This window comes from Pristiophorus japonicus, chromosome 7, assembly GCF_044704955.1.
Source record: "Pristiophorus japonicus isolate sPriJap1 chromosome 7, sPriJap1.hap1, whole genome shotgun sequence".
Lineage (NCBI taxonomy): Eukaryota > Metazoa > Chordata > Chondrichthyes > Pristiophoridae > Pristiophorus > Pristiophorus japonicus.
In genome coordinates, this window is record NC_091983.1 from 56370332 (window position 1) to 56395833 (window position 25502).

The window sequence follows — 25502 nt, forward strand, 5'->3', positions numbered from 1 at the left end:
CTCTTTGAGGGCGTCCTCGGGGTCCGGGAGAACAGTACACTGAGTTGGCTTCTAACCCAACAGATCCCATTTCATGGAAGTTTTATAAGTTGTTGGAGTGCATTGCACTGATCAAATACCTTAGTTAATCAGTTTGATGCAAGGAACTGGACTCTGCACTACATTGGCTATCCAAAGATGGGTAGTCGGTGTGGACAGTATTCACACACAATTCCTGGAAACTAAATAGGATGGGGGAATAATGACAAAATTCACCTACTCACAGAGCCGTCTTTTGAGGAAGTTGGTTAGGATTCTGTTTGAGGCATACACACCCACAATGTTCCAGAGACTAGTTGTGGCTTTTATCCACAAAAAGGGTAACTTAGCCTGAACATTACTGAGTAGTCTGTTGCTGTTAAGGTTATTCTTCAGGTTGGCATAGCATGCATATTGGATACTTTGCAAGTTGGAGCAATCAGAAAGAACAGGCAAGATTTTGCGCTCATGACATTTGTAGTACAGGTTGTGGCTTTTGAAATTGCAGAAAGTCACATGGCTTGGGAGCCCCATGTACACTGTCTTCATCAATTTTCATAAATCTTTCAACTCCTAGTTCCTCATGCTGCCCTCCTGTTGGAGCTGGAAGCTATGGGAATATAAGGCCACCCTCTTCCCCCTGCTCCTTTCCTTCCCACCTTTTGATTTGTGCTTCTCAGATCCAAAATGTATCATCTTCACATTTCCCCACATTGAACTTAATTTACCATTGTTTTGCCCACTCACTTATTTTGTCCATGTTTCTTTGTAACTTTCTGCTACCATCTGCAAACTTGGATAACTAACTCTCCCTTCATCAAGATCATCAATATATATGGTGAAAAGATAAGGTCTCAGTACAGGTACCTGGAAACACCACTTGTTTCCAGGTACCTGTCAGTCAGGGAACTTTCTCTTTATCCCTGCTCTGTCTTTTCTACCTCCCAACCAATTAACACTCCATATCCAATTTTGTGCACTCCCATTTTTGATAATATTCTGTTGTGTGGAACCTTATCAAATGCCTTCTGGATGTCCATATAGACAGCATACGTAGAGACTACGTTATCCACCATGTCAACATCAGAATTGTATCATTCACAATCTGTAACCTTATGGCCCAGCATATTCCTTACTCATACATCACCATTAAATCAGATGACCAACCCGGTTCAAAGAGAAATGTAGAAGAGCATGTTGGAAGTAACACCAGGCATACCTGAAAATGAGGTACCAACCTGGTGACGCTGCGATACAGGACTACATGCATGCAAGGGATTTTATGGGGGTTTTTTTGCTAATGTGCCACACAACCACCTTGCACAAATTAAGGGACTGTAACTACATGGATAGAGAAATGGCTAAAGGACAGAATGTAAGGATCAATGGATGTTTTTTCATTGCTGGAAAGTAGCTAGTGGTGGTCTGCAAGCAACTGTGTTGGGATCTCTCTCTTGTTTTCCATTTATATAATTGATATAGACATGGACACAAGAAGAAATATATCAAAATGATGAACATCCCCATCCTCAATGATGGTGGAGCCCAACACGTGAGTGCAAAAGAGAAGGGTGAAGCATTTGCAACCATTGATTCACCCCACATGATATCAAAAAACAACTGCACACACCAAAGGCTACGGGCCCTGACAATATCCCAGCTTAGTGCTGAAGGCCTGTGCTGCAGAACTAGCTGTGCTTCTAGCCAACCTGTTCCAGTACATCTTCCTGACAAGTTAGAAAATTACCCAGTTGGATGTCCTGTCCACTAAAATAGGACAAATCTAATCCGTCCAATTACTGTCCTATCAGCCTGAAAAAACAATACCTTTTTGGGGTATGCGCTGGGTTTGTATCGTGCCCTTTGAATACTTCCCATTATTTCTAGGTTTCTACATGCAATTCAGCCTAGTTTACTGTGGTTAATTCATTCCTCATCCCCTCGAAGTTTGCCTTGTTTAAATTTAAAACTGGTTTGTTAATGTGCATGGTGGTGAATGTTTGTTTTTCCAGCTTCTGTTCATTTGCTTAGATGTGCATCCTTTACATCCTTTAAGCTTCATGAAATGGAACTTGGGAACAGAAAATTATTCAGCCCCTCGAGTCTATTCTGCCATTAGATATCATCATCATAGGCAGTCCCTCAGAGTCGAGGATGACTTGCTTTCATTCAAAGTGAGTTCTCAGGTGACTGAGGAGTCCAATGCGGGACCTACAGTCTCTGTCACAGGTGGGGCAGACAGTGGTTGAAGGAAAGGGTGGGTGGGGAGCCTGGGTTGACGCTCGCTCCTTCCGTTGTCTACGCTTGGTTTCTGCTTGTTCTTGGCGATGGGACTCGAGGTGCTCAGCGCCCTCGGATGCTCGTCCTCCATTTTGGGCGGTCATGGACCAGGGATTCCCAGGAGTTGGTGGGGATGTTGCACTTTATCAAGGAGGCTTTAAGGGTCTCCTTGAAGCGTTTCCTTTGCCCATCTGGGGCTCGCGTAGAACACTTGCTTTGGGAGTCTCGTGTCAGGCATGCGGACGATGTGGACCTCCCAACGGAGCTGATTGAGCTTGGTCAGTGCTTCGATGCTGGGGATGTTGGCCTCAGCGAGAACACTGACGTCAATGCGTCTATCCTGCCATTGGATTTGCAGGATCTTGCAGAGGCAGCGCTGGTGATACTTCAGCGTTTTGAGGTGTCTGCTGTTTATAGTCCACGTCTCTGAGCCATATGAGGGGGCGGGTATCACCACTATTAGACCTGTACCGCAGCTCCATTTATCTGCCTTTGATCCATATCCCTTGTTACACTTAGCTAATAAAAAACAATGTCAATCTCTATCTTGAACATTTCAATTGACCCATCATTTGCAGCCTTTTGGGATTTCCACTACCCTTTGTGTAGAAAAAAAATGCTCCCTGATTTGACTCCTGAATGGCTTAACTGTGATTTTAAGATTGTGCACCTTATTCAGGATTCCCTCACCAGAGGAAATAGCTTCTCTCTATCTACTCTATCAAATTATTTTATCACTTTAAAAATTAAATCACCCCACAATCTTAGAAATGCAAGGAGATGCAGGCCAAGTTTATGCAATCTGTCCTCATAATTTAAACCATGGAATCATTCTGGTGAATCTGTACTGAACCCCAAAAAGGCCAATATATCCTGCTTAAGGTGCAGTGCCTAAAACTGAAGGCAATACTCCAGATGGGGGCTAACCACGGCTCTGTACAACGGAAGCATCACTTTCTCTCCCTTTTTGTATTTCAACCCCCTTTAGATAATGGTCAACATCCTATATGCTTTTTAAAATTACTTTTTGTACCTGTGCACTAGCTTTTCACAATTTGTGTACCTGGATATCCAAATGCCTTTCCTCCTCCACAGTTCTTAGGCCCCAAGTTTCCACACGCGGCGAAAAAGGCGCACCTCAGAGCTGGGCGCCTGTTTTTCGCACCGGAAAAAAAGTGCGTTATTTGAGCTCGATGTCTGCTTGGCGTGGTGCACAGGGGACGGAGCCTACCACTCGCGCCGATTTTGTAAGTAGGAGGGGGCGGGTACAATTGAAATGAGGCTTCTTGGTGCCGGCAACCCTGCGCGTGCGCGTTGGAGCGTTCGCGCACGCGCAGTCTGAAGTAAACATTGGCACTCGGCCATTTTTAAAAGTACTGCAGAAAAAGTGAAGATTTGTTTCTTGGACCCCTGCAAAGGCTTGTATTTTAATTTTCTTGATATTTCTGTGTGTGAGGGAGTGCTTTTAGCAGCACTGCTGAATAAATCACCTGCTGAAATCAGTGAGTTCAGCTTTTCACTGCTAAACTTGCAGAACCGATGCCTGCAAATTAAGGACTGTGTGTTTGGAGAAATAAAAGTGCCAATTCAACTTTGCAATGGATCAACGTCCACCAAGAACAAAGAATTTCTTGCATGAGGAAGCAAACCATTGCATAATATGTGGTGTTGACAATGCAGCACCCATTCTGCAAATTTAAATATAAAGATGTCGATGTGGCTGCCTCTCCCTGTCCAAATGGCTTCAGTCAGTCCCCCTCACAGCTTGAAGGCTGCTGCTGTTCTTTCTTCGGCTCCCGGACAGCCACTGACGCCGCTGCAATCCCATGGCCGAATGGCCTCACGTCCGCTCCTGATTCTTCGGCTGCCTTCGAGCCACTGACGCCGCCCCATAAGCGTGGCCGAACGGCCTAAAGAATTTTAAATCTGCAGCTGCGTGTGTCCTGTGTTCATTCTTCGGCTCCCGGCCAGCCACTGACGCCGCTGCAATCCCATGGCCGAATGGCCTCAAGTCCGTCCGGGTGCTGCATCTTCGCAGGGAATGAAGGCCTGCCTCAAGCACAGCAGCTCAGCCCGAAGGCTGCTTGCTGCCTGCCGCTGCCGTTGAGATGAGACACTGACGCCACACCCCTGCCTCAAGCACTGCAGCTCAGCTCGAAGGCTGCTTGCTGCCGCTGCCGTCGAGACATTGACGCCACACCGCTGCCTGAAAGGCCTGCCTGAAACACTCTCAGACAGGTAGGAACATGGTTTATTTAATCTTTTCTTTGCTTATAAATTTTTATTCAGGTTGGATTTATTTGTATAAGTATAACTAAGGATTGATTGTAGAATTTAATGACTTCCCTTTCCCCCCCCCCCCCACCTCATTCCCTACGCCTAATTTGTAACCTACGCCTGATTTTCTAAAGTGTAGACAAGGTTTTTTCAAGCGTACAAAAATCTTCACTTACTCCATTCTAAGTTAGTTTGGAGTACGTTTTCACTGTGGAAACTTTGAAATCAGGTGTCAGTGGCCAGTGAAAAAAAAATTCTGTTCCAAAGTGAAACTGTTCTACCTGACTAGAACTGGAGGAAACTAAACGTGGAGAATTCCGATTTCTAAGATACTGCGTTCTACACCAGTTGCTCCTAAAAATCAGGAGCAAATCATGTGGAAACTTGGGGCCTTAGTTTCTAACCATTAAGAAAATATTCCGATTTGTCTTTCTTGGATGCAGAGTGGATTACCTCACACTTCCCACATTGAACTTCACCTGCCACAGTTTTTCCCACTCATTTAATCTGTCCATGTTCCTTTGTAACTTCCTACTCCCATCTACACAACTTACTACGCCTCCTAACTTAGCGTCATCGGCAAACTTGAATATACAGTTCTATTGCTTGAATGGATTTTACTGCAGCTACTGGAGAAGAGCGATATGTTTTTGCCAGTTGAACCAAGGGTGTTGTCATTCTGTCATCTCCATTTTGTAAGCACTAACAGTTTGCTAGTGCAGAAGCTAAAATTGAAAAGCAGATTAATAAAACAAAATTGAGTAGAGTTAATATACTCTCATCAAAACAGTCCTCAAGCTGCCTATAGGATATCTTCACGGTTACCAGTGTTTTTTAGGAATGCAAGAGAGCTATCTTTCCTGTTGCTGTACATGGCTAATTGCAGAAAATGGGATTGTAGTTAATCTACAGCTTTGCAGAGTGTATTTGAAAAGTTTCTCAACTTTTCAGATACACCTACTTCTAACTCGAGCAGTGAAAAGAATATGAATGCTGAATAAAATGGTCAGCTAATAGAAAATTAATCAGAGAAATCTATTGGTACAATCATTCTTAAACATTTCAAATATCAGTAGCTTTGAAAAAATTGAATTTATTAAGTGAGGGAATCGTTGGATAAATCAGTACTGTATGTATAATGTTTCTAGCATGAAAATGATGAATTAACAGTAAATAAGTTTTACTACAATTATACAGGGCATTGGTGAGGCCACACCTGGAGTACTGTATACAGTTCTGGTCTCCTTGCCTAAGGAAAGACATATTTGCCTTAGAGGGAGTGCAACAAAGGTTCACTGGACTGGTTCCTAGGATGAGGGGATTGCCCTCTGAGGAGAGATTGAGTAGACTAGGCCTATCTTCCATAGTGTTTAGAAGAATGAGAGGTGATCTAATTGAAACATATAAAATTCTTAAGGGGCTTGACAGGGTTATTGCTGAGAAAATATTTGCGCTGGCTGGGGAATCTCGAACTAGGGGTCACAGTCTCAGAATAAGGGGTCAGCCACGAGATCATAGTCCCAGAATAAGGGGTCGGCTATTTTGGACTGAGATGAGAAGAAATTTCTTCACTCAAAGGATAGTGAATGTTTGGAATGCTCTCCCAGAGAGCTGTGGATGCTCAGTCGTTGAGTATATTCAAGACAGGTTGATAAATTTGGGGGAAATAAGGGACATGGGAATAATATGGGAAGGTGGAGTTGAGGTAGAAGATCAGCCATGATCTTGTTGAAGGACCAATTGGCCTATTCCAGCTCTTATTTCTTATGAAATACTACACATCACACTAATTTAGATGCCTGAATGGATACTGCTTTATCCATTCAATGGCACTGCTTACTGGCCTATACTGTGGACTTCCTGCAAGTGGCACCACATGAGCTATACTGATTTAGAGCTATGTTAGCTATAATGGCCCCAAGTTTCCACATGATTTGCTCCTGATTTTTAGGAGCAATTGGTGTAGAACGGAGTATCTTAGAAATCGGAATTCTCTACATTTAGTTTGCTCCAGTTCTCGTCAGTTAGAACAGTTTCACTCTGGAACAGAATTTCTTTTTCAAAAGGGGGCGTGTCCGGCCACTTACGCCTGATTTCAAAGTTTCGTGAGTGAAAACTTACTCCAGAGTAAGTGAAGATTTTTGTACGCTCGAAAAAACCTTGTCTGCACTTTAGAAAATCAGGCGTAGGTTACAAATTAGGCGTAGGGAACGAGGTGGGGGGAGAAGGGAAGTCATTAAATTCTACAATCAATCCTTAGTTATACTTATACAAATATTATACAAATAAATCCAACCTGAATAAAAATTTATAAGCAAAGAAAAGATGAAATAAACCATCTTCCTACCTGTGTGAAAGTGCTTCAGGCAGGCCTTTCATGTTGGAGACAGGCAGCGGTGTGGCGTCAGTGTCTCGATGGCAGCGGCAGCAGGCTTCGAGCTGAGCTGCAGTGCTTGAGGCAGGCCTTCATTCTCTTAGTGGCTGGCCGCGAAGAAGCAGCACCGGACGGACCCGAGGCCATTCGGCCATGAGATATCAGCGGTGTCAGTGGCTGGCCGGCAGCCGAAGAATCAGCGGACCGATGTGAGGCCATTCGGCCATGAGATAGCAGCGGCGTCAGTGGCTGGCCGGCAGCCGAAGAATCAACGCAGGACACACGCAGCTCATTAAGGTTCTTGAGGCCATTCGGCCACGCTTTAGGGGCGGCGTCAGTGGCTGGCCGGCAGCCAAAGAATCAGCAGCGGACGGACGTGAGGCCATTCGGCCATAGGATATCAGTGGCTGGCCGGCAGCCGAAGATACAGCAGCAGCCTTCGAGCTGTGAGGGGGACTGAGGCCATTTGGACAGGGAGAGGCAGCCACATCGACAGTTTTATATTTAAATTTGCACAATGGGTGCTGCATTGGCAACACCACGTATTATTGCAAAGTTGAATTGGCACTCTTATTTCTCCAAACACACAGTCCTTAATTTGCATGCACCAATGCAGCACCGGTTCTGCAAGTTTAGCAGTGAAAAGCTGAACTCACTGATTTCAGCAGGTGATTTATTCAGCAGTGCTGCTAAAAGCACTCCCTCACACACAGAAATATCAAAAAAAATTAAATTACAAGCCTTTGCAGGGGTCCAAGAAACAAATCTTCACTTTTTCTGCAGTATTTTAAAAAATGGCCGAGTGCCAATGTTTGTGTGAGACTGCGCATGCGCGAACGCTCCAACGCGCACGCGCAGGGTTGCCGGAACCACGAAGGCTAATTTAAATTGTACCCGCCCCCTGCTACTTGGAAAATCGGCGCGAGTGTTAGGCTCCACCCCCTGCTGCGAAGAGCGCGCCGCGCCAAGCAGACATCGAGCTCCAAGGAGCTCGAGAATATCGGACTTTTTTTTAGGCGCAGTTTTCGGCGCGAAAAACAGGCGCCCAGCTCAGAGGTGCGCCGTTTTCGCCGCGGCACGAAACTTGGGGCCATTGTGTTAGAACTTGTCTACCCCAGACTTTGTACACAATTAATGATCATAAGGGGATATACAATAGACTATTATTGCTTGATTGTGGCAGAGATGTGGTGAATGTTTGTGGCAGAGGTGTGGCAAATGAGGGTACGGGGCCCAGAAGAGCCGAGGGCTCAGGGACAGCACGGGCCAACCCACACTGCGATATGTGTGCGCGCTAGGTCCATGCAGCAGAGCAGGTCTCCAGTCGTCCTGGTTAACCCTTGCCACTGGATAAAGGCCTAGCTCTCTCAAGTCCGTGTGGTGGCTGGTGTGCAACAGTCGTCACACGTTTTTTAAAAAAAAAAATTCACGCACAGGCACCTTCCACCCCCTCAATTGGAGTTCAGGACTGGAACATCAGGTCCTTCATTGAAACACCTGTGAACTCGTGGAAGCAAGTCATCCTCGTTCGAGGGACCGCCTATAATAATGATTAGCTTAATGGTAGGCACATAGTTGCTTACATGACACCTGCTCTGAAATCTTTCTTCTTTTGTATTTATAGTTCTTCCTGCTTCCTGGAGTTTCCACCAGGGGCGCAGTTGGGAAACTGCGCTGGTTTTGCTGAAGTTCAGTTGCACCCAGGTTTCTGTGCAAACTCATTTGCATATGTCCGAACATAAAATCTTAAAGTAATGCCGGCGATAGGCATAATTGATTATTGACTGAAACATGGCCAATGGGGCATCAAGATTGCTGAATTAAACTAATTTAAACTGAATGTGTTCCAAGTAATTGGCCTGTTCCTTCAGCTGCAGCAATCAGTAGCTTCATTTGACAGCTGGTCACAGCTCTTGTATACCAAGGGAAGATCAGTTGACTGAATTTGAACTCATTTAAACTGAATTTAAAGTAATTGTAACATTAGTGTGAGAAAAAGACCTGAGTGATGCTTCAATTAGCTGCTGGTCAGTGCAGTTGCAAGTCATTAACAATGGATTAATGTGACCATGGGTGTTTGTGATGAACACCCCCAAACGAGCGCAATCGGTGGAAACTCGCCATGTTGATCTGGGGGTGTGGCTAGTTTTGTGGGTGGGACTGCTTCAGCGGAATTGACTTTTGAACCAGCTTAAAAGACTGCAGAATCTCAAGCGTAATTATGGGCGTAATTCTCATACATTTTAAATTCTGCGATCATTTGCGTTTTTTCAGTCGATTCTGCCCAGATATCAGCGCAATCAAACCAAGTGAAAACTCCACGGTTTGGTGTTTAATATGCACCTGTTCCTTGTCCAGTGTTCTAGTTGTGAATTTCAAATCCGTTTCATATATTCATTATCAACCAACCAAGTGAATTCTGTCTACTTGGGTTGACTTAAAATAATTACCAATGGGAAATTAATAAAGTATTGAAGATAAATTATGATGAAATAAATGGGATACAATGTGTTTAGCCGTAAAAGGAGCACTAATATTTCAAAAATTAAGATTTATGAAAACAATGATGTTGGTTTGTATCTTTTTAAAGGTAAAAAAGGAGTGAAGAAATGGAAAAAGACCTGCTGTATCCCATCGTTTGTCGTCTTTATTTTTATCTTGGGCTGCTTTGCTGCTGGTGTCTTGCTGCTGGCCATTTTCAAGGCAGATATGGAACACCTGACTGTAAATGCCATTCTGATATCTATTGCTTGCATCATTGGTCTGGCACTGGTCCTTAACTGCCACACGTGGTGGCAGGTGATGGATTCCGTCCTTCACTCTCAGAGAAAGCGAGTTTTACTAGCAGCTTCAAAACTTCACAAGCTAAAGCCTGAAGGTTTTATGAAAGTAAGTGTTTTGTATGCATAATGTGAAAGAAGGGTATTGGTGAAGTGTGTAAATGCCAAATATACATTTTATAATTGTTTCATTTATTATTGCCTTTTCTCTCAGCTATTTATTTGCATATAGTCATGATTCAAACAGCAAATGTCTTCATAGATTTTTTTCTAATTAATTGTAGCATTTATACTAGTAACATATTTGTCCACTGCCTAAATATCAGATTGACTACACTTTTGTGTTGTATCTATACAGGTATTGTGTTTTATCAGGGGTATGTTAGCATAGTGGTTATGTTACTGGACTAGTAATCAAGAGGCTTGGACTAATAATCCGGAGTAGTGAATTCAAACTCCAGCTGAGGAATTTAAATTCGGTTAATTAAATAAATCTTGGAAAAAAAGCTAGTATCAGTAATGTCGTAAACACCCAACTGTTTCACTAAAGTGCTTCAAGGAAGAAAATCTGCCGACCTTACAAGATCTGGCCTATATGTGACTCCAGGCCCACCGCAATGTGATTGGCTCTTAACTGCCCTCTGAAATGGCCTAGCAAGCCACTCAGTTATAATAAACCGCTACAAGAAACAATAAGAATAAAACTGGTCGGTCCATCCAGCATCGACCTTGGCACCGGCTTTGCACACAACAAAGGCACACCCAGCTCCGTCGACCCTGCAAAGTCACTCCTTTAAAATCTACCTCTTCGACCAAGGTTTTGGTCACCTGCCCTAATTTATCCTTGGGTGGCTCGGTGTCATTTTTTTTTTTGTCTCATAATAATCCTGTGAAGCGCCTTAGGACGTTTCATTATGTTAAACGCGTTATATAAATATAAGTCGTTGTTGCAATGTCCTCACTAACATCTGGGGATTTGTGCCAAAATCTGGAGAGCTGTCAAACAACAGTCTTACCTAGTCATACTCACAGAATTATACCGTTCAGCCAATGTCCCAGACGCCTCCACCACCATCCCTGCATATGACCTGTCCCACTGGAAGGATAGACCCACCAGAGGTGGGGGCACAGTGATATACAGTCAGGAGGGAGTTCTCAACATTGACTCTGGACCCTATGAAGTCTCACGGCAACAGGTCAAACATGGGCAAGGAAACCTCCTTTTGATTACCACCTACCGCCCATACTCAGCTGATGAATCAGTACTCCTCCATATTGAACACCACTTGGAAGAAGCACTGAGAGTAGCAAGGACACAAAATGGACTCTGGATGGGGGACTTCAATGTTCATCACCAAGAGTAGCTCGGTAGCACTACTGCTGCCCCTGAAAGACATAGCTGGGCCTGAAGCAGGTGGTGAGAGAACCAACGGAGGGGAAAACTTACTTGACCTTGTCCTCACCAATCTATCTGTCGCAGCTGCATCTGTCCATGACACTATTGGTAGCAGTGGCCACCTCACAGTCCTTGTGAAGACTAAGTCCTGTCTTCACAGTGAGGACACCCTCCATTATGTTGTGTGTCGTTTACCACCGTGCTAAATGGGATAGATTCAGAACCGATATAGTAGCTCAAAACTGGGGATCCAGTGGGCTATTAACAGCAGCAGAATTGTATTCCACCACAATCTGTAATCTCATGGCTCGGCATATCCCTCACTGTACCATTACCATCAAGCCAAGTGACCAACCCTGGTTCAATGAGGTGTGTAGAAAAGCATGCCAGGAGCAACACCAAACATACCTACAAATTAGGTGCCAACTTGGGGAAGCTACCACACAGGACTACATTCATGGTAAACAATAGAAGCAGCATGCTATAGACTGAGCTGAGCGATCCCACAACCAACAGATCAGATCAAAGCTCTGCAATCCTGCTACATCCAGTCGTGAATGGTGGTGGACCATTAAACTAACTGGAGGAGAAGGCTTCATGAGCATCCCTATCCTCAATGATGGCAGAGCCCAACACGAGTGCAAAAGACAAGGCTGAACCATCTTCAGTCAGAAGTGCCAAGTGGATGATCCATCTCGGCCTCCTCCTGAGGCCCCCACCATTACTGAAGCCAGTTTTTAGCCAATTCGATTCACTCCACTTGATATCAAGAAATGGCTGAGCGCACTGGATATAACAGAAACTGTGGGCCCTGACAATATCCTGACTGTCGTGCTGAAGACTTGCAGAAGTGGGGATGTTCGCTGATTTGCAGAGTGTTCAGTTCCATTTGCAATTCTCAGATAATGAAACAGTCTATATCCGCATGCAGTAAGACCTGGACGGCATTCAGGCTTGGGCTGATGTGTGGTGCGAATGTTACTTGCCACCTAAGTGCCAGGCAATGACTATCAAACAAGAGTGCGTCTAACCACTAAATGCAGTCCCATGACATGCAATGGCATTAGCATCGCCGAATTTCGCCCCCCCCCCTCCCCCAACATCAATATTGTGGGGGGGGGGGGGGGGGTCACCATTGACTAGAAACTTAACTGGACCAGCCACATAAATATTGTGGCTACAAGAACAGGTCAGAGGCTGGGTGTTCTGCAGTGAATGTCTCACCTCCTGAATCCCCAAAGCCTATCCACCATCTACAAGGCACAAGTCAGGAGTGTGATGGAAAATTCTCCACTTGCCTGAATGAGTGCAGCTCCAACAACACTCAAGACTTAAACATTCACTCCCTCCATCACTGGGATGCTGTGGCTGCAATGTGTAGCATCCACATGATGCACTGCAGCAACTTGCCAAGGCTTCTTTGACAGCACCTCTTAAACCCACGACCTCTAACACCTACAAGGACAAGGGCAGCAGGCGCATGGGAACACCATCACCTCCAAGTTCCCTTCCAAGTCACGCACCATTCTGACTTGGAAATATATCGCCGTTCCTTAATTGTCACTGGGTCAAAATCCTGAAACTCTCTCCCTAACAGCACTGTAGCAGTACCTTCACCACACAGACTACAGCGGTTCAAGAAAGCGCGTCACCACTACCTACTCGAGGGAAATTGGAGATGGGCAATAAATGGGGATGGCATTGCCAGTGATGCCCACATCCCGTGAACGAATCAAAAAAAACCTAATGGTGGTTACTGTGAATATTTGTGCTTGAAGTTAAATTTTCTTAGCATGTGGGAGTGTATTTTGTGTAGAGGGATTCTTTGTTGGAGCATTTTCAGTAATATAATTTGGAAGAAAAATACTTGACATTCAACTGTCAACTTTCATGTTCAAATACCTCAAAGTACTTTACACATTGAATAATTTTGAGGTGTTATGTAAACCAATGCAGTGGCCATTTGCTCCAGGAATTACCTCCAAAACACTCATGAGATGAATGACAAATTGATCAATTTTTAGATATATTGGTTGAGAGACAATTCCCTGCTCTTTTGAATACTGCCATGGGATCTTTAACATTCATTGAAATGGACAGCAAGGATCTCTTGTTTAAATGTCTCAATTGAAGTTACAGCACTTCTAAAAATGTAGCATTCCTTCAATGCTGCATTGGTGTGTCTGTCAATGTTTTATGCTCAAACTTGTGAGCCATAACCTTGTAAACTGGAGGTGATGGTTCTACCAACTGAGCAAGCTGACACAAATAGTGACAGTGATACTAAATGATGCTACAGGTATGATAGACCGATACAGTGCAGAAGGAGGCCATTCAGCCCATTATGCCTGTGCCTATGACCACTGTTGAAAAGGCAATTTTATTGAATTAAATGAGGACTTATTTTCCAAACCATGTTTGAAATTAGACTTCAGAGCCTTAATTTAAAAACAAATCTACATAAGCATGCTTGAAGGTCTAATGGCCAAAGGTACTGCCCAGGGCAGTGATGTCATGTAAGCCAGAAGGTCTTAAGTTTGACCCTTGTTTGTGCTGAGTTATTTGATCTTGTGGGTGGGGTGCGGGGGGCGGGGGGGAGAGGTGGGGTGGGGTGGGAATGGCAGTAGTAAAACTTAACTTCAGTACTCCTGAGCTAAGTAAGGAAGTCTCCACTCCTGGTTGTTATTCAATGACCCCTGCTGGAAAGAGTTTGTAAATGGATGTTAGATGAAAACTGGATCAGGGTCAGTTGTAATACCCTCCTTGGCAAATAGTTTGATGGCACACGCTGTCTAAGCTCACACACATATGCTCAGTTGAGAGATGCACTTGAAGGCTACCAGGGCAGGGCCTGTGAAACCTTGCCTCAGCTTGATTTAGTGGCTTGGAGAGAGGAGAAAGATAGAAAGAGAATACATTTCTGGCTGTAGCATTCTTGTGCAGCCAAAGCATGGATGAACTTTGAGTGGATCTATAATTTTCATTTAATTTGATTTGTTTCAGTTCTTCTTCCCAACTTAAAGAAGTAGATATAGAAAGAACGCCTTTAATACTAACTTTACTTTAATAATAGAAGGTTTTTTTGGTGAAAAAAACATTGTCTGTTTGCTTTAAAAGGTTCTAAAGAATGAAGTAGAGCTCATGGCCCGGATGACCAAGTCTATAGATGGCTTTACTCAGAATCAAACACGACTTGTGGTTGTTATTGATGGATTGGATGCATGTGAGCAAGATAAAGTCCTGCAGATGCTAGACACAGTGAGTAATCTTTCAATCACCACTATCCATACATTAACAAAACCCTTCACAATGAAACTGTTTGCCATCCTTTGCTACAAACTAAATGTAATGGTCCCTTATTAATCAGGAGCTCTTTATAAAAAAAAATGCTCATATCCATTTTTGCTTTTGTCCTTTTTCTATTATAATTGTGTTAAATAATGCCTCCAGTGTAGGTGCTTTAATAATTTCAGTGGTGCTACACTATTTAACCTAAAAGCTACTTTACATTGGCCTGAATTTTGCAGTAAGAATATTGGTGATGTTATCGGCGCTCACCGTTATTATGGAGTAAATCAGAAAGCAACTTCTGGTAACCACACATTCGTAGTTAAACGTGCGAATCGTAAAGTTGCTGTCCAAGTTTCCAGTACCTTGCCAAGAGACTCTGCATTCACATACATGCAACGGCATGAAGTTGGGGTACTTAACCCACTAAATAAGCTGGAAAAAGTGAGGGTAGTTCATTCAAGTTTAAATGAATTTTTAAGTCTTAATTACTGCCAAATAACTTCTTTGGCACTGAAAATTTACTTTTACTAGTGTGAAGTCTCATTCCTTCAGATTTTAATTATTGTTGGAGATTTTTTTTAAAATCTTTTTTTCTTTCTATCTCTCATCTCTCTGTCTCTCTCGCGCTCTCTTAATCCCATCTTTCTTTCCCTCTCTATTTTGCTTTTGGTACATGAATTAAATATTCTAGCTTGCACTTTCTGGTTTAGACTCTGCATGTCTCAGTGAGAATTCCTAAGTCTGATTGGTGAGGAGACGCGCTATTGCTTGTCTGTTCACACATGTCCCCGATCCCCTGTTTCGGCACTCTAATTACTGCAAATTGCAATGTAAAAGCCCACAGAATGTCTGACCGTAAAATTTGAACCATTATATATTGATTTTGAGAGCAATGACAAAATGGTTACCATGCTCTGCGCTCACTTCTAATGGCTCAGTGGGTGAAACTGCATGTAGTGTGATAATGAGACATGAGATCAAGAAGATTCCGAATCCATGGTCTTATGATAAGTTACCTGATTTTATTGTCTGTAGGCTAGGGCAGGTAAAGGGAAAACTAAAAGATGTAAAGTAATTAAATCAGGAGTGAGATATGAGAAATGGTAGAGGAGTAGCCGCCTTAGTGATTAAGGATGAAATCACTTCAGTGATAGGAGAGGATATACTGGGAGGTAAGCAGGTACTGGAGACTTTATGGATAGAATTAATAAATAGAAAATGATTTAAGATTGTAGAAGCAGTTGTATATGGGCCCCCTGGTAGCAGCTGTGAAGTGGTGAAATGCATCATTGCAGAGATTGGACAAGCATGTAGCAAAGACAGAGTGGTTTTAATGGAGGATTTGAATTTTCATATAGACTGGGATAAGCCTATGTCAGAAAGTTAGGGAATGTCTTGAGTGTGTTCAGGATGGTTTCCTGTAACAATACGTCCTAGAACCAATAAGGGGGCAGACTTTTTTGGATTTAGTAATGAATAATGAACCAGATTTGGTTACTAGCCTAACAGTGTGAGTACATTTATCTAATAGTGATCATAATATGATCAAGTTCAACAAAGTGTTTGAACGGGAGAAATGCAAAACAGTTACTAAGATTCGAGGTTTAGGCAAGGCTGACTTCAATGCAATGAGTCAGAGACTGGCTATAGGATACTGGGCAAATCTGTTATGGGTAAAACGATAGATCATCAGATAGTGACTAAACACCTTGAAAATTTTCAGCTGATCAGGGAGCCAGCATAGATTTGTAAAGGGTAGGTCATGCCTGACGAACCTGATTGAATTTTTTGAAGAGGTGATTAAACCAGTGGATGTTAGTTATATGGACTTCCAGACTGCATTTGATAAAGTCCCTCATAACAGAATGTTAGCTAAAGTTGAAGCTCATGGATTTGAAGGCAAATTATTGACCTGGTTAGGAAATTGACTGAGCGGCAGGACATAGTAGGGATGGATAATGGGCAGGTACTCTAATGGGCAAGATGTGACTAGTGGAAGGATATATTGGTTTTGGAGGAAGCGCATTTTCGATTTACCTGGACTCCAAGGGTTAAATTACAAGGAGAGATTACACAAACTAGGGTTGTATTCCTTGGAATTTAGAAGATTAAGGGTGATTTGATCCAGGCTTTCAAGATATTAAGGGGAACTAATGGGGTAGATAGACAGAAATTGTTTCTGCTGGTTGAGGAATCTAGGACTAGGGGGCAAAGTTTAAAAATTAGAGCCAGACCTTTCAGGAGTGAAGCTACAAAACACTTCCAAATGCAAAGGGTGGTAGAAGTTTGGAACTCTTCTTCCACAAACAGCAATTGATGCTAGATCAATTAATTTTAAATCTGAGATTGATAGATTTTTGTTAACCAAAGGTATTAAGGGATATGGGCCAAAGGCGGATATATGGAGTTTGGTCACAGATCAGCCATGATCTCATTGAATGGTGGAACAAGCTCAAGGGGCTGAATGACCTACTCCTGTTCCAGTAAGCTCTCTCAAAGAATATATATTTATTTATGTACATTTTTTGTTGTTATGATGCCTCTTTCAATCTTAAACTTGTGTTCAGAAATCAATTCGTACACTGACTACTCTCTGGGATTGGAATTGGAATCCAATCCAGGGCATAAAAGTCTTATCTCATTTTTCTGGTTGTTAATGACTGTGAAATTAGATAGGGTAGTCTTAATCTTGTTTTAATGATTGCAAAGTCACACCACAAAACTGCCTGTATTTGGCACTAATTTGTATAAAATTGATTTTGGTAGAGACATAAATGAACTGGTGTTACAAATGGAAATATAATACTAGTATAATAGAAAGTGTTCCTCTGAGAATGAGGTTACGGAGTTCCAATAGAATGGAGCAAGCTTTACCTTGTGCCTGGCCTCTGTTGTTGCTTAGCTAGAACTGTAAAGAGTGGCACAGTGTTTTGTTTCCCAGTAGTATCCTTCACTTTTATCACAAAAAATCACAAGTTGCTTAAAATAAACTAGAGTGCACAAAAGAGTCTCCTAACTAGCAAAGAAAGCTACATCTACAAAAAAGACTACTTCCAACAAGTTTGAGTTTTGCTTCTTCCTGGCGCTTGCTCAGCTTTGCCTTCTTTCCTAATATTTTCCAAACCTCTGTGAAGGTGTGACAAATCTGTACTTTGAAAATGGCGAGTGGTAATTTCTAGCCTTTAGTTTCTTGAGAAAATGTCTGTTTTCTGAATGTGACATTCTAATCTTGATCAGGCATTAATGATACCAATTGTGTGGTTGAATAGAGCAGCTGACTCATGGAGAGAGTTATACTTCTTTGCTTTTGAAGACACATAATTTGCCGTTAGCATAGCGTACCCATGTGGAAGGTCTACCCAATTTTGTGATAAGGGAACTGAGTGCATTTAGCCCCCTTTGAAACATGCACATTCTCAGAGCCCAGGGAAGTGCCGATGCTACACTAGCCATTGCAACGCATTATTAAAATGTTCAATTTGTTTCCAGAGCTCTACTGTGATTACTCTGGCTCTGTTCCTTAGCAATTCCACAGGAGATCCTTGAGTGAACTTTATAAAATGTATTGTTTAAATCTTTATTTAATTGGTGGATTAAGCTACATAATGTTGAATATCAGTTTGAATAACCAGCTAATTTTATTTATAATTAAGACTTCAAAAAGTTTATCACAGTGTTGACTATGTTTTGTTTATGAGCAAACTTTGGAATTCAAGATGCAGCTTAGCATATGCAACCAAGGATCTGCTCATATTCTCCATTCTATGTAATGTACTTTTGCACCTTTGACAACATTTCTTATGCTTGTACCATAGCAGAAATCTTTTAAGGAGCAGTTTTACATTGGAGGGGCTGTGACCAGAAGGGCACTTTTCTACCCTTGCATCTAGCCAATCTGGAAAATGGTCTTGGAGTCCACTGGGACAAAGCTTAGTGCTGAGGAGGATATCCATAAGGAAATGTAGCCCTCTCACAACTAAATGAAACATGTGGGCTATGTCAATCCTGATTGAGTGATATAAGCTCTCTGCCTGGAAATTTGGAAATACCAAGCAGTCTGCGCCATTCTTGGAGACTAGCTCAATTTAGATTGCTCCTCTTCTAGCATGGCACCTAATCCAATTACTCTGAAGGGCAGTGATCCCAACCGACATGACCACAAATATACAGGGCCACCTCCCCCATCTTGAGGCATAACTAAACCAAGACCAAACAAGCTGCTTAACCCCCATCCACCCACAATTCTTCCAGTGCATATACAGTTATGGATGTGTTGATGCATTCCTTGTGATCAAAATGTACAATGACTTCATAAAGTATATATGATGTGCACCTAAATAGCTTCATTTAAAAAAAAAAAACACTTCCACCTTTGCATGGTGCAGATGTCCAAATGGCGGATTTTAAGCCAAGCTATTTGCAAGATGGAACTTTTATTGCATTGCTGAGGAAGCTATAAGGTACATAGAGTAGTTTAATCTATACAAAAGGGCATAGCTAAGAGATACCACAATCAAACGCTGAAAGAAAACCAAAGGATGCAGTTAATGGGGTAGATAAGCAACCTGCTTCTTGCACTGATGCTAATTTGGATAAATGCATCTGCAGAAAGTGTCTCCACTTGAAATTAGTTGCAACTAATCTCTCAACTCTCCCAACTTCGAGACAGTCTAACACATTAGAGAGGAAGAGATATTTCTGGAGCAGGAGTTTCAGAGGGTAGTCACTGCACTGAGTAATAGATAGGGAGCTGTCAGTAGTGGAGGACGGAGAGGTGACTGTCCACAGGTGAGGGAAAGTAAAGAGGGTCAGGATAGAGCAGGAAAGTCCAGAGCACATTACCCTCACCAATAAGCTTGAAGCACTAGCTTCCTTTGAGATGGATGAGGACTCTGGTCAGTGAGAGCATCTAGTCATTGTGGTCCATGTGGGAATGGAAAGGCCTAAAGTTCTGCAAATGTAATTTAGGAGATTGGGAAGCAGGTTTAGGAGTACGACTTCAGAGGTGGTAATTTCTGGTTTACTTCCCCAGCTATGAGCTAGAATAGATTAAGGATAGGAAAATTAGGGATCTTGACACATTGCTGAAGACGTGGTGTCGAGAAGCGAGTTTCTGTTTTATGGGGCACCAGTTCTGGGTAAGATGGGAGCTATTAAGGATACCAAACAGCAGGGCCTCCTTTCCAGTTATGTACTGGCAGAATGAATAAATAGGGAAGTGGGGAGCCATTTTAATGGGAAAGGGAAGGACCAAAAAGGAAAGCAATCAGAAAGAGCAAGTAGACCAGCTTTGCTTGGTGTGGGAAATAAACTGGGAGAATTAGAAACAATTGTCTCAAGTTGTAGATCGAATGAGGTAAATTTTGACCAGGAGTTGCTCCATTTTTTTTGGAATATCTTAAAAATCCCCATTTTCCACATTCAAATTGCGCCAGTGTAAGTGAGTTAGTTAGGATTTTTTTAGTTTTGTTTTTAATTCTCAAAAGGGGGCGTTACCAGCCGCCTACGCCAGTTTTGGCCATTTAGGCCACTTTGATCAGCTAATAGTTACTCCAAATCTACTTAGGCCAGTGTAGGTGGCCACTTCAGAAAACCCTTGCGGAGAGTTAAGAAATCAGCGCAGGTAGCTACATCGGAACTTAATGACTTGACTAAAGAATGTGAATAGGATCAAACAGCAATACAGGACATCATGTGACAAACTTTGCAAAGTTAATTTAGCATTCATGGAAACTTAAACTACAAAAATAAAAGAAGTAAAAAATAGTTGAATTAAATTGCCCTAATCTCACAACTAATTTAAACAACTATTTGTTTGCAGACTATTTGTTTGGTACGGGGGGAGCCTGGGGCGGGGTGGGCGGGCACCGGGGGGGGGGGGGGGTCATCGGGTCCCACACACACAGCGGCTGCAGCACACAGAGAGGCTGGGGGTGAGGAGCTACTGCACATGCGCGCACACTCCACTGCGCATGTGCAGACGTCCCGGCACTGTGTTCAGTGCAGGACGCTGGCTCCGCCCCTGACCCAACTGGCCATGCTGCGCGACAACAGAGAGGCCGGACAGCAGCCAAAGTGTGCAGCGATTTTTTTTTTCGGCGCACTTACCAACGAAGAAAAGTGCCGCATCTCCGGTAAGTGCGCTGAAAAAAGGGGTGGGCCAAATTTGAGCCCAACAGGACCAGCAGAAACTTGTCTGCAAACTGACCCAAAATAGAAAATAAAAATATTGGGTTATAATATTTTTAGAAGGGACAGAATAAATAAAATAGGAGGAGTGTTAATATTGGTGCAGTATAGGAATATATGAATTGCTTGATGAAAAATGACTATGATCCATCGAGTTCGCCTTCTACCATCCTAGTAGTTGCATGATACAACGATAATAGAGTTGCTGACTAATTGCAGCAAGCAATTTCTATCAATTGGTTTACCACAGACCCAGACATGACATGAGGAAAACACTAGTAGTGGAGAGTTTTGGGACCCAAAGGTCCAAATTCACGTGTTCCTCCCAAGCATGCTACACTTACATAAGAACATGAGAAATAGGAGTAGGCCATTCGGCCCCTCAAGCCTGCTCCGCCATTCAATAAGATCATGGTTGATCTTCTACCTCAACTCTACTTTCCTGCACTATCCCGATATCCTATGATTCCCTTAATATCCAAAAATCTATCGATTTCTGTCTTGAATATACTCAACGACTGAGTCTCCACAACCCTCTGGAGTAGAGAATTCCACAGATTCACCACCCTCTGAGTGAAGAAATTTCTCATCTCAGTCCTAAATGACTGACCCCTTATTCTGAGATGGTGACCCCTGGTTCTAGACTCATCAGCCAGAGGAAACATCCTCCCTACATCTACCCTGTCAAGCCCTGTAAGAATTTTGTATGTTTCAATGAGATCACCTCTCATTCTTCTAAACTCTAGAGAATATAGGCCAAGTCTACTCAATATCTCCTCATAGGACAATCCCCCCATCCCGGGAACCAGTCTGGTGAACCTTTGTTAACACTCCCTCTTTGGCAAGTATTTCCTTCCTTGGGTAAGGAGACCAAAATTGTACACAATACTCCAGGTGTGGTCTCACCAGGGCCCTATATAATTGCAGTAAGACATCTTGGGGCCAAAATTGCCTGCCTCCATAAGCTCCATTACCGCCTCTGAGAGGCCTTACCGACCAGGAGTGGATGGATGGGCCAACCTGTCCGAAATTGCCCCTGGGTCGGAAGCGGCAGGAGCTGGTTTCCGCTCAGCCCGTTTTCCCACCGCGTCGGTCATGCGCTAACCCCTTAGCGACAGATGTCGGCCCCCTTTCCGCCCTCCTTGCGGTATTGCCCCATGGGAGCAACGCCGCCGCCGGTCAGTGCCATTGACCTTTTTCTTCAGCGGGGAGTTGTCTGTGGCTGGGTGACACATCAGCCCTTGAAGGGGAGGTCGCGATACTGGCCAACAGCCTGGTCGGGCCGACAGTTATGCCCATGAGTTCAGCCGGGCTGTCAATAGGCAGCTTGGCACCCCCTTTTGTGTGCCAGGCTGCTGGCCTGACCAAAACCCTCCTTGGTGGCCCAGTGGACCTAACTTTCATAACTTTACTGAGTTCGCAGCGGCCCTCCCCTTTAACTGAAGGGGAGGGATGTTGTGACCCATCAGCGTGGCGCTGATGACTCGGGGCAACGACCGTTCCGACCTGCCTACACTTCCGCCCCGCTGATGACACGACATCTGCCCCGTCCGAAAAAAAATTCCAAGTCCTGAATTTCTCCAGATTGTCCACCCCATGGATTGGAGCGGAGAAATTCTTTTTAAAACGGTAAGTGCGCCCCGTTTGGGGCAGAACTCAATTTGGACCCCTTTTATTCTTGTACTCAGATCCTCTTGTAATAAAGGCCAGCATGCCATTTGCTTTCTTAATTACTTGTTAACTTTCAGTGATTTGTGTATAAGGACACCCAGGTCCCTCTGGGCACCAACATTTCCCAATCGCTCACTGTTTTAAAAAATACTCTGCTTTTTCCTGCCAAAGTGGATAACTTCACATTTCTCCATGTTCTATTCCATTTGCCATGTTCTTCTTGCCCACTCATTTAGCCTGTCTATATACCTTTGAAGCCTCTTTGCATTCTCCTCACAACTTACATTCCCACTTTGTATCATCAGCAAACTTGGATAAAGTACAATTGGTCCCCTTATCCAAATTATTGATTATAGATTGTGAATAGCGGTAACTCATTAGTTACAGTCCGCAATACAAAAATAACCCTTCAGTCCTACTCTTTTTTTTCTATCCATTAACCAATACCCAATCCCATGAGCCCTAATTTTGTTTAATAACCTCTTATGTGGCACCTTATCGAATGCCTTCTGAAAATCAAATACACCACATCCACTGGTTCCCCTTAACCTGCTAGTTACAACCTCAAAAAACTCAACAGATTCGTCAAACATGATTTCCCTTTCATAAATTTGTGTTGATTTTGCCCAATCCTATTATTATTTTCTAAGTGCCCTGTTACCACATCCTTAATAATACATTCTAGTATTTTCTCTACTACTGATGTCAGGTTAACTGGTCTGTAGTTCTCCGTTTTCTCTCTCCCTCCTTTCTTAAATAGTCGGGTTACATTTGCTACCTTCCAATCTGCGGAAATTGTTCCAGAATCTGGAATTTTGGAAGATGGCAACCAGTGCATCCACTATTTCTATAGCCATCTCTTTCAAAACTCTAGGATGTCGGCCGTCAGGTTCAGGGGATTTATCGATTTCAGTCCCATTAATTTCTCCAGTACTATTTTTTTTTTACTAATACTAATTTCTTTCAGTTCCTCCTTCTCGCTAGACCCTTGGTTCTCCACTATTTCCAAGAGGTTTTTTTGCATCTTCATGTGTGAAGACAGACACACAGCATTTGTTTGATTTCTCTGCCATTTCTTATTCCCCATTATAATTTCTCCTGTCTCGGCCTGTAAGGGACCCACATTTACTTTTGCTAATCTTTTCCTTTTTACATACCTATAGAAGCTTTTACAGTATGTTTTTATGTCTGTCGCTCGTTTATTATCGCATTTTATTTTCCCTTTTTTTATCACTTTCTTGGTCCTCCTTTGCTGAATTCATAAATCCCCCTAGTTCTCAGGCTTGCTTCTCTTTTCGGCAACATTTTAAGCCTCTTCCTTTGATCTAATACTATCTTTAACTTCTCTTGTTAGCTACTGTTGGACCACTTTTCCTGTGGGGGTTTTTGTGCCTTAAAGGAATGTATATTTGTTGCAAATTATGTATTAATTCTTTAAATGCTAGCCATTGCTTATCTACCGTCGTACCTTTTAATGTAGTTTCCCAATCTACCTTGGGCAATTCGTTCCTCATACCTACATAGTTTGCTTTGTTTAGATTTAAGACCCTAGTTTCGGAGTTAACTAAATCACTTTCAACTTAATATAAAATTCTGTTATATTATGGTCACTCTTTCCTAAGGACCCCTTTACAAGGTTATTAATTAACCCTTTCTCATTGCACAATACTAGATCTAAAATAGCTTGTTCCCTAGTTGGTTCCTCAACATACTGATCTCGATAACTATCTTGTATACATTCCATGAATTCGTCCTCCACATTATTGCTGCAAATTTGGTTTGCCCAGTCTATATGTAGATTAAAGTCCCCTATGATCACTTTATTACCTTTGTTACATGCGTCTCTAAAATCCTGATTTATACTGTGCCCTACATTACCACTACTATTTGAGGGCTTATAAACAACTCCCATCAATGTTTTCTGCCCCTTGCTGTTTCTTAGCTCCACCCAAACTGATTCTACTTCTTGATTTTCAGAGCTAAGATCCTTTCTACTGTCTGTATTTCATCCTTTATTTTCAGGGCTACCCCTCCTTTTCCACTTTGTCTATCTCTTCCAAAAGTTAAGTATCCTGGAATATATAGTTCCCAACCTGGGTCACTTTGCAACCACGTTGCCGTAATGGCTATTAAATCAAACCTATTCATTTCTATCTGCGCTATTAATTTATCTATTTTGTTGCGAATGCTTCGCACATTCGCACATTCAGCCTTTAGCTTTAACTTTTTTCATTTTTCCCTGATGTTGGCACGGACCCGATGGGCTGAATGACCTCCTTCGCTGTCGTAATTTTTCTATGATGACTAAAGGGGCGAAATTGCCGCACGCTGGGTTTGGGTCACTTAATTTGAATTAAGTTCTTGTTTACCTGGTGGTCGGCGGACACAAGAGGCCCGAAATTGGGCACTTTAACTTAAAAAAAATCATCCGGGAGCTCTTGGAGCTGACGCATCACAAACGTCCCTCCCCTTCTCTTAAAGGAGAGGACCACTGTGAAATCTTCAGCTAATTCTGTGGTGCCCACTGGGCCACCAGGGAGGGTTTCAGTTGGGCCAGCAATTGCCATTGTCATGCCGACTGCAAAGTCAGCCAACAAAAAGGCTCTCCCCCTTAAGGGCGGGTGGTGCACCCCAATCACCACAGCTTTGTGATCCGCAAAGCTGTCGGTGGCATCGCCCCATGCCAACCTCACTCCCAAGGGGCGTAAAGGGATCAGCGCGGGGCGATAAGAGGTCAGCGCGCGTAGCGATGCCATAATCGGTGTGTGTGCCGCTGCCCATGGCGCAAAGTAAGGGGCGCAGCTCAAACTCATTTTGACGTGCCGCCAATCCGGGGACAATTCCGACCAAGTCGCTTCTGCTGCCTGCCCCTGGGCAAAAGGTCTCGCCCCATTACTGCCTCCCGGAGGTGCTAACGGGCCTTTCGCAAAGGGGCAATTTCGCCCCCCGAAAATGAGAACATTAATGTTATCGGAGATTTAAAATAACCACTCACATTTGGGATAGGAAAGGAGTAAACAAAGAAAAAGGAATGGAATTCCTAAAATGTATGTTGGTCTCCTTCCTCAAGAGGTATGTTTTTATTCCTACAAGGGGAGAGGCATTGCTTGATATAGTTGAGTAATGACATAGATGCGTTAATGTGGGATAGCACTTCTGGAGAAGTGCTCTTAATATGTTTGAGATTTTAGTTGCGAATATAAAGGGAAAAAGATAGTACAAAAAC

General features: G+C 43.1%; 1 protein-coding gene across 6 annotated transcripts in view; it reads left to right on the forward strand.

Annotated features, from left to right (window-relative positions):
* The window catches only part of LOC139267124 (kinase D-interacting substrate of 220 kDa-like), a 225306-nt gene that overhangs the window by 120269 nt on the left and 79535 nt on the right, over nt 1–25502 (forward strand). For all 6 annotated transcript variants that reach the window (XM_070884962.1, XM_070884957.1, XM_070884960.1 and 3 more), the window contains 2 exons: nt 9540–9838; nt 14243–14383. In XM_070884962.1, the coding sequence (XP_070741063.1) occupies nt 9540–9838; nt 14243–14383 (440 nt within the window). The remainder of the gene's footprint in view (nt 1–9539; nt 9839–14242; nt 14384–25502) is intronic.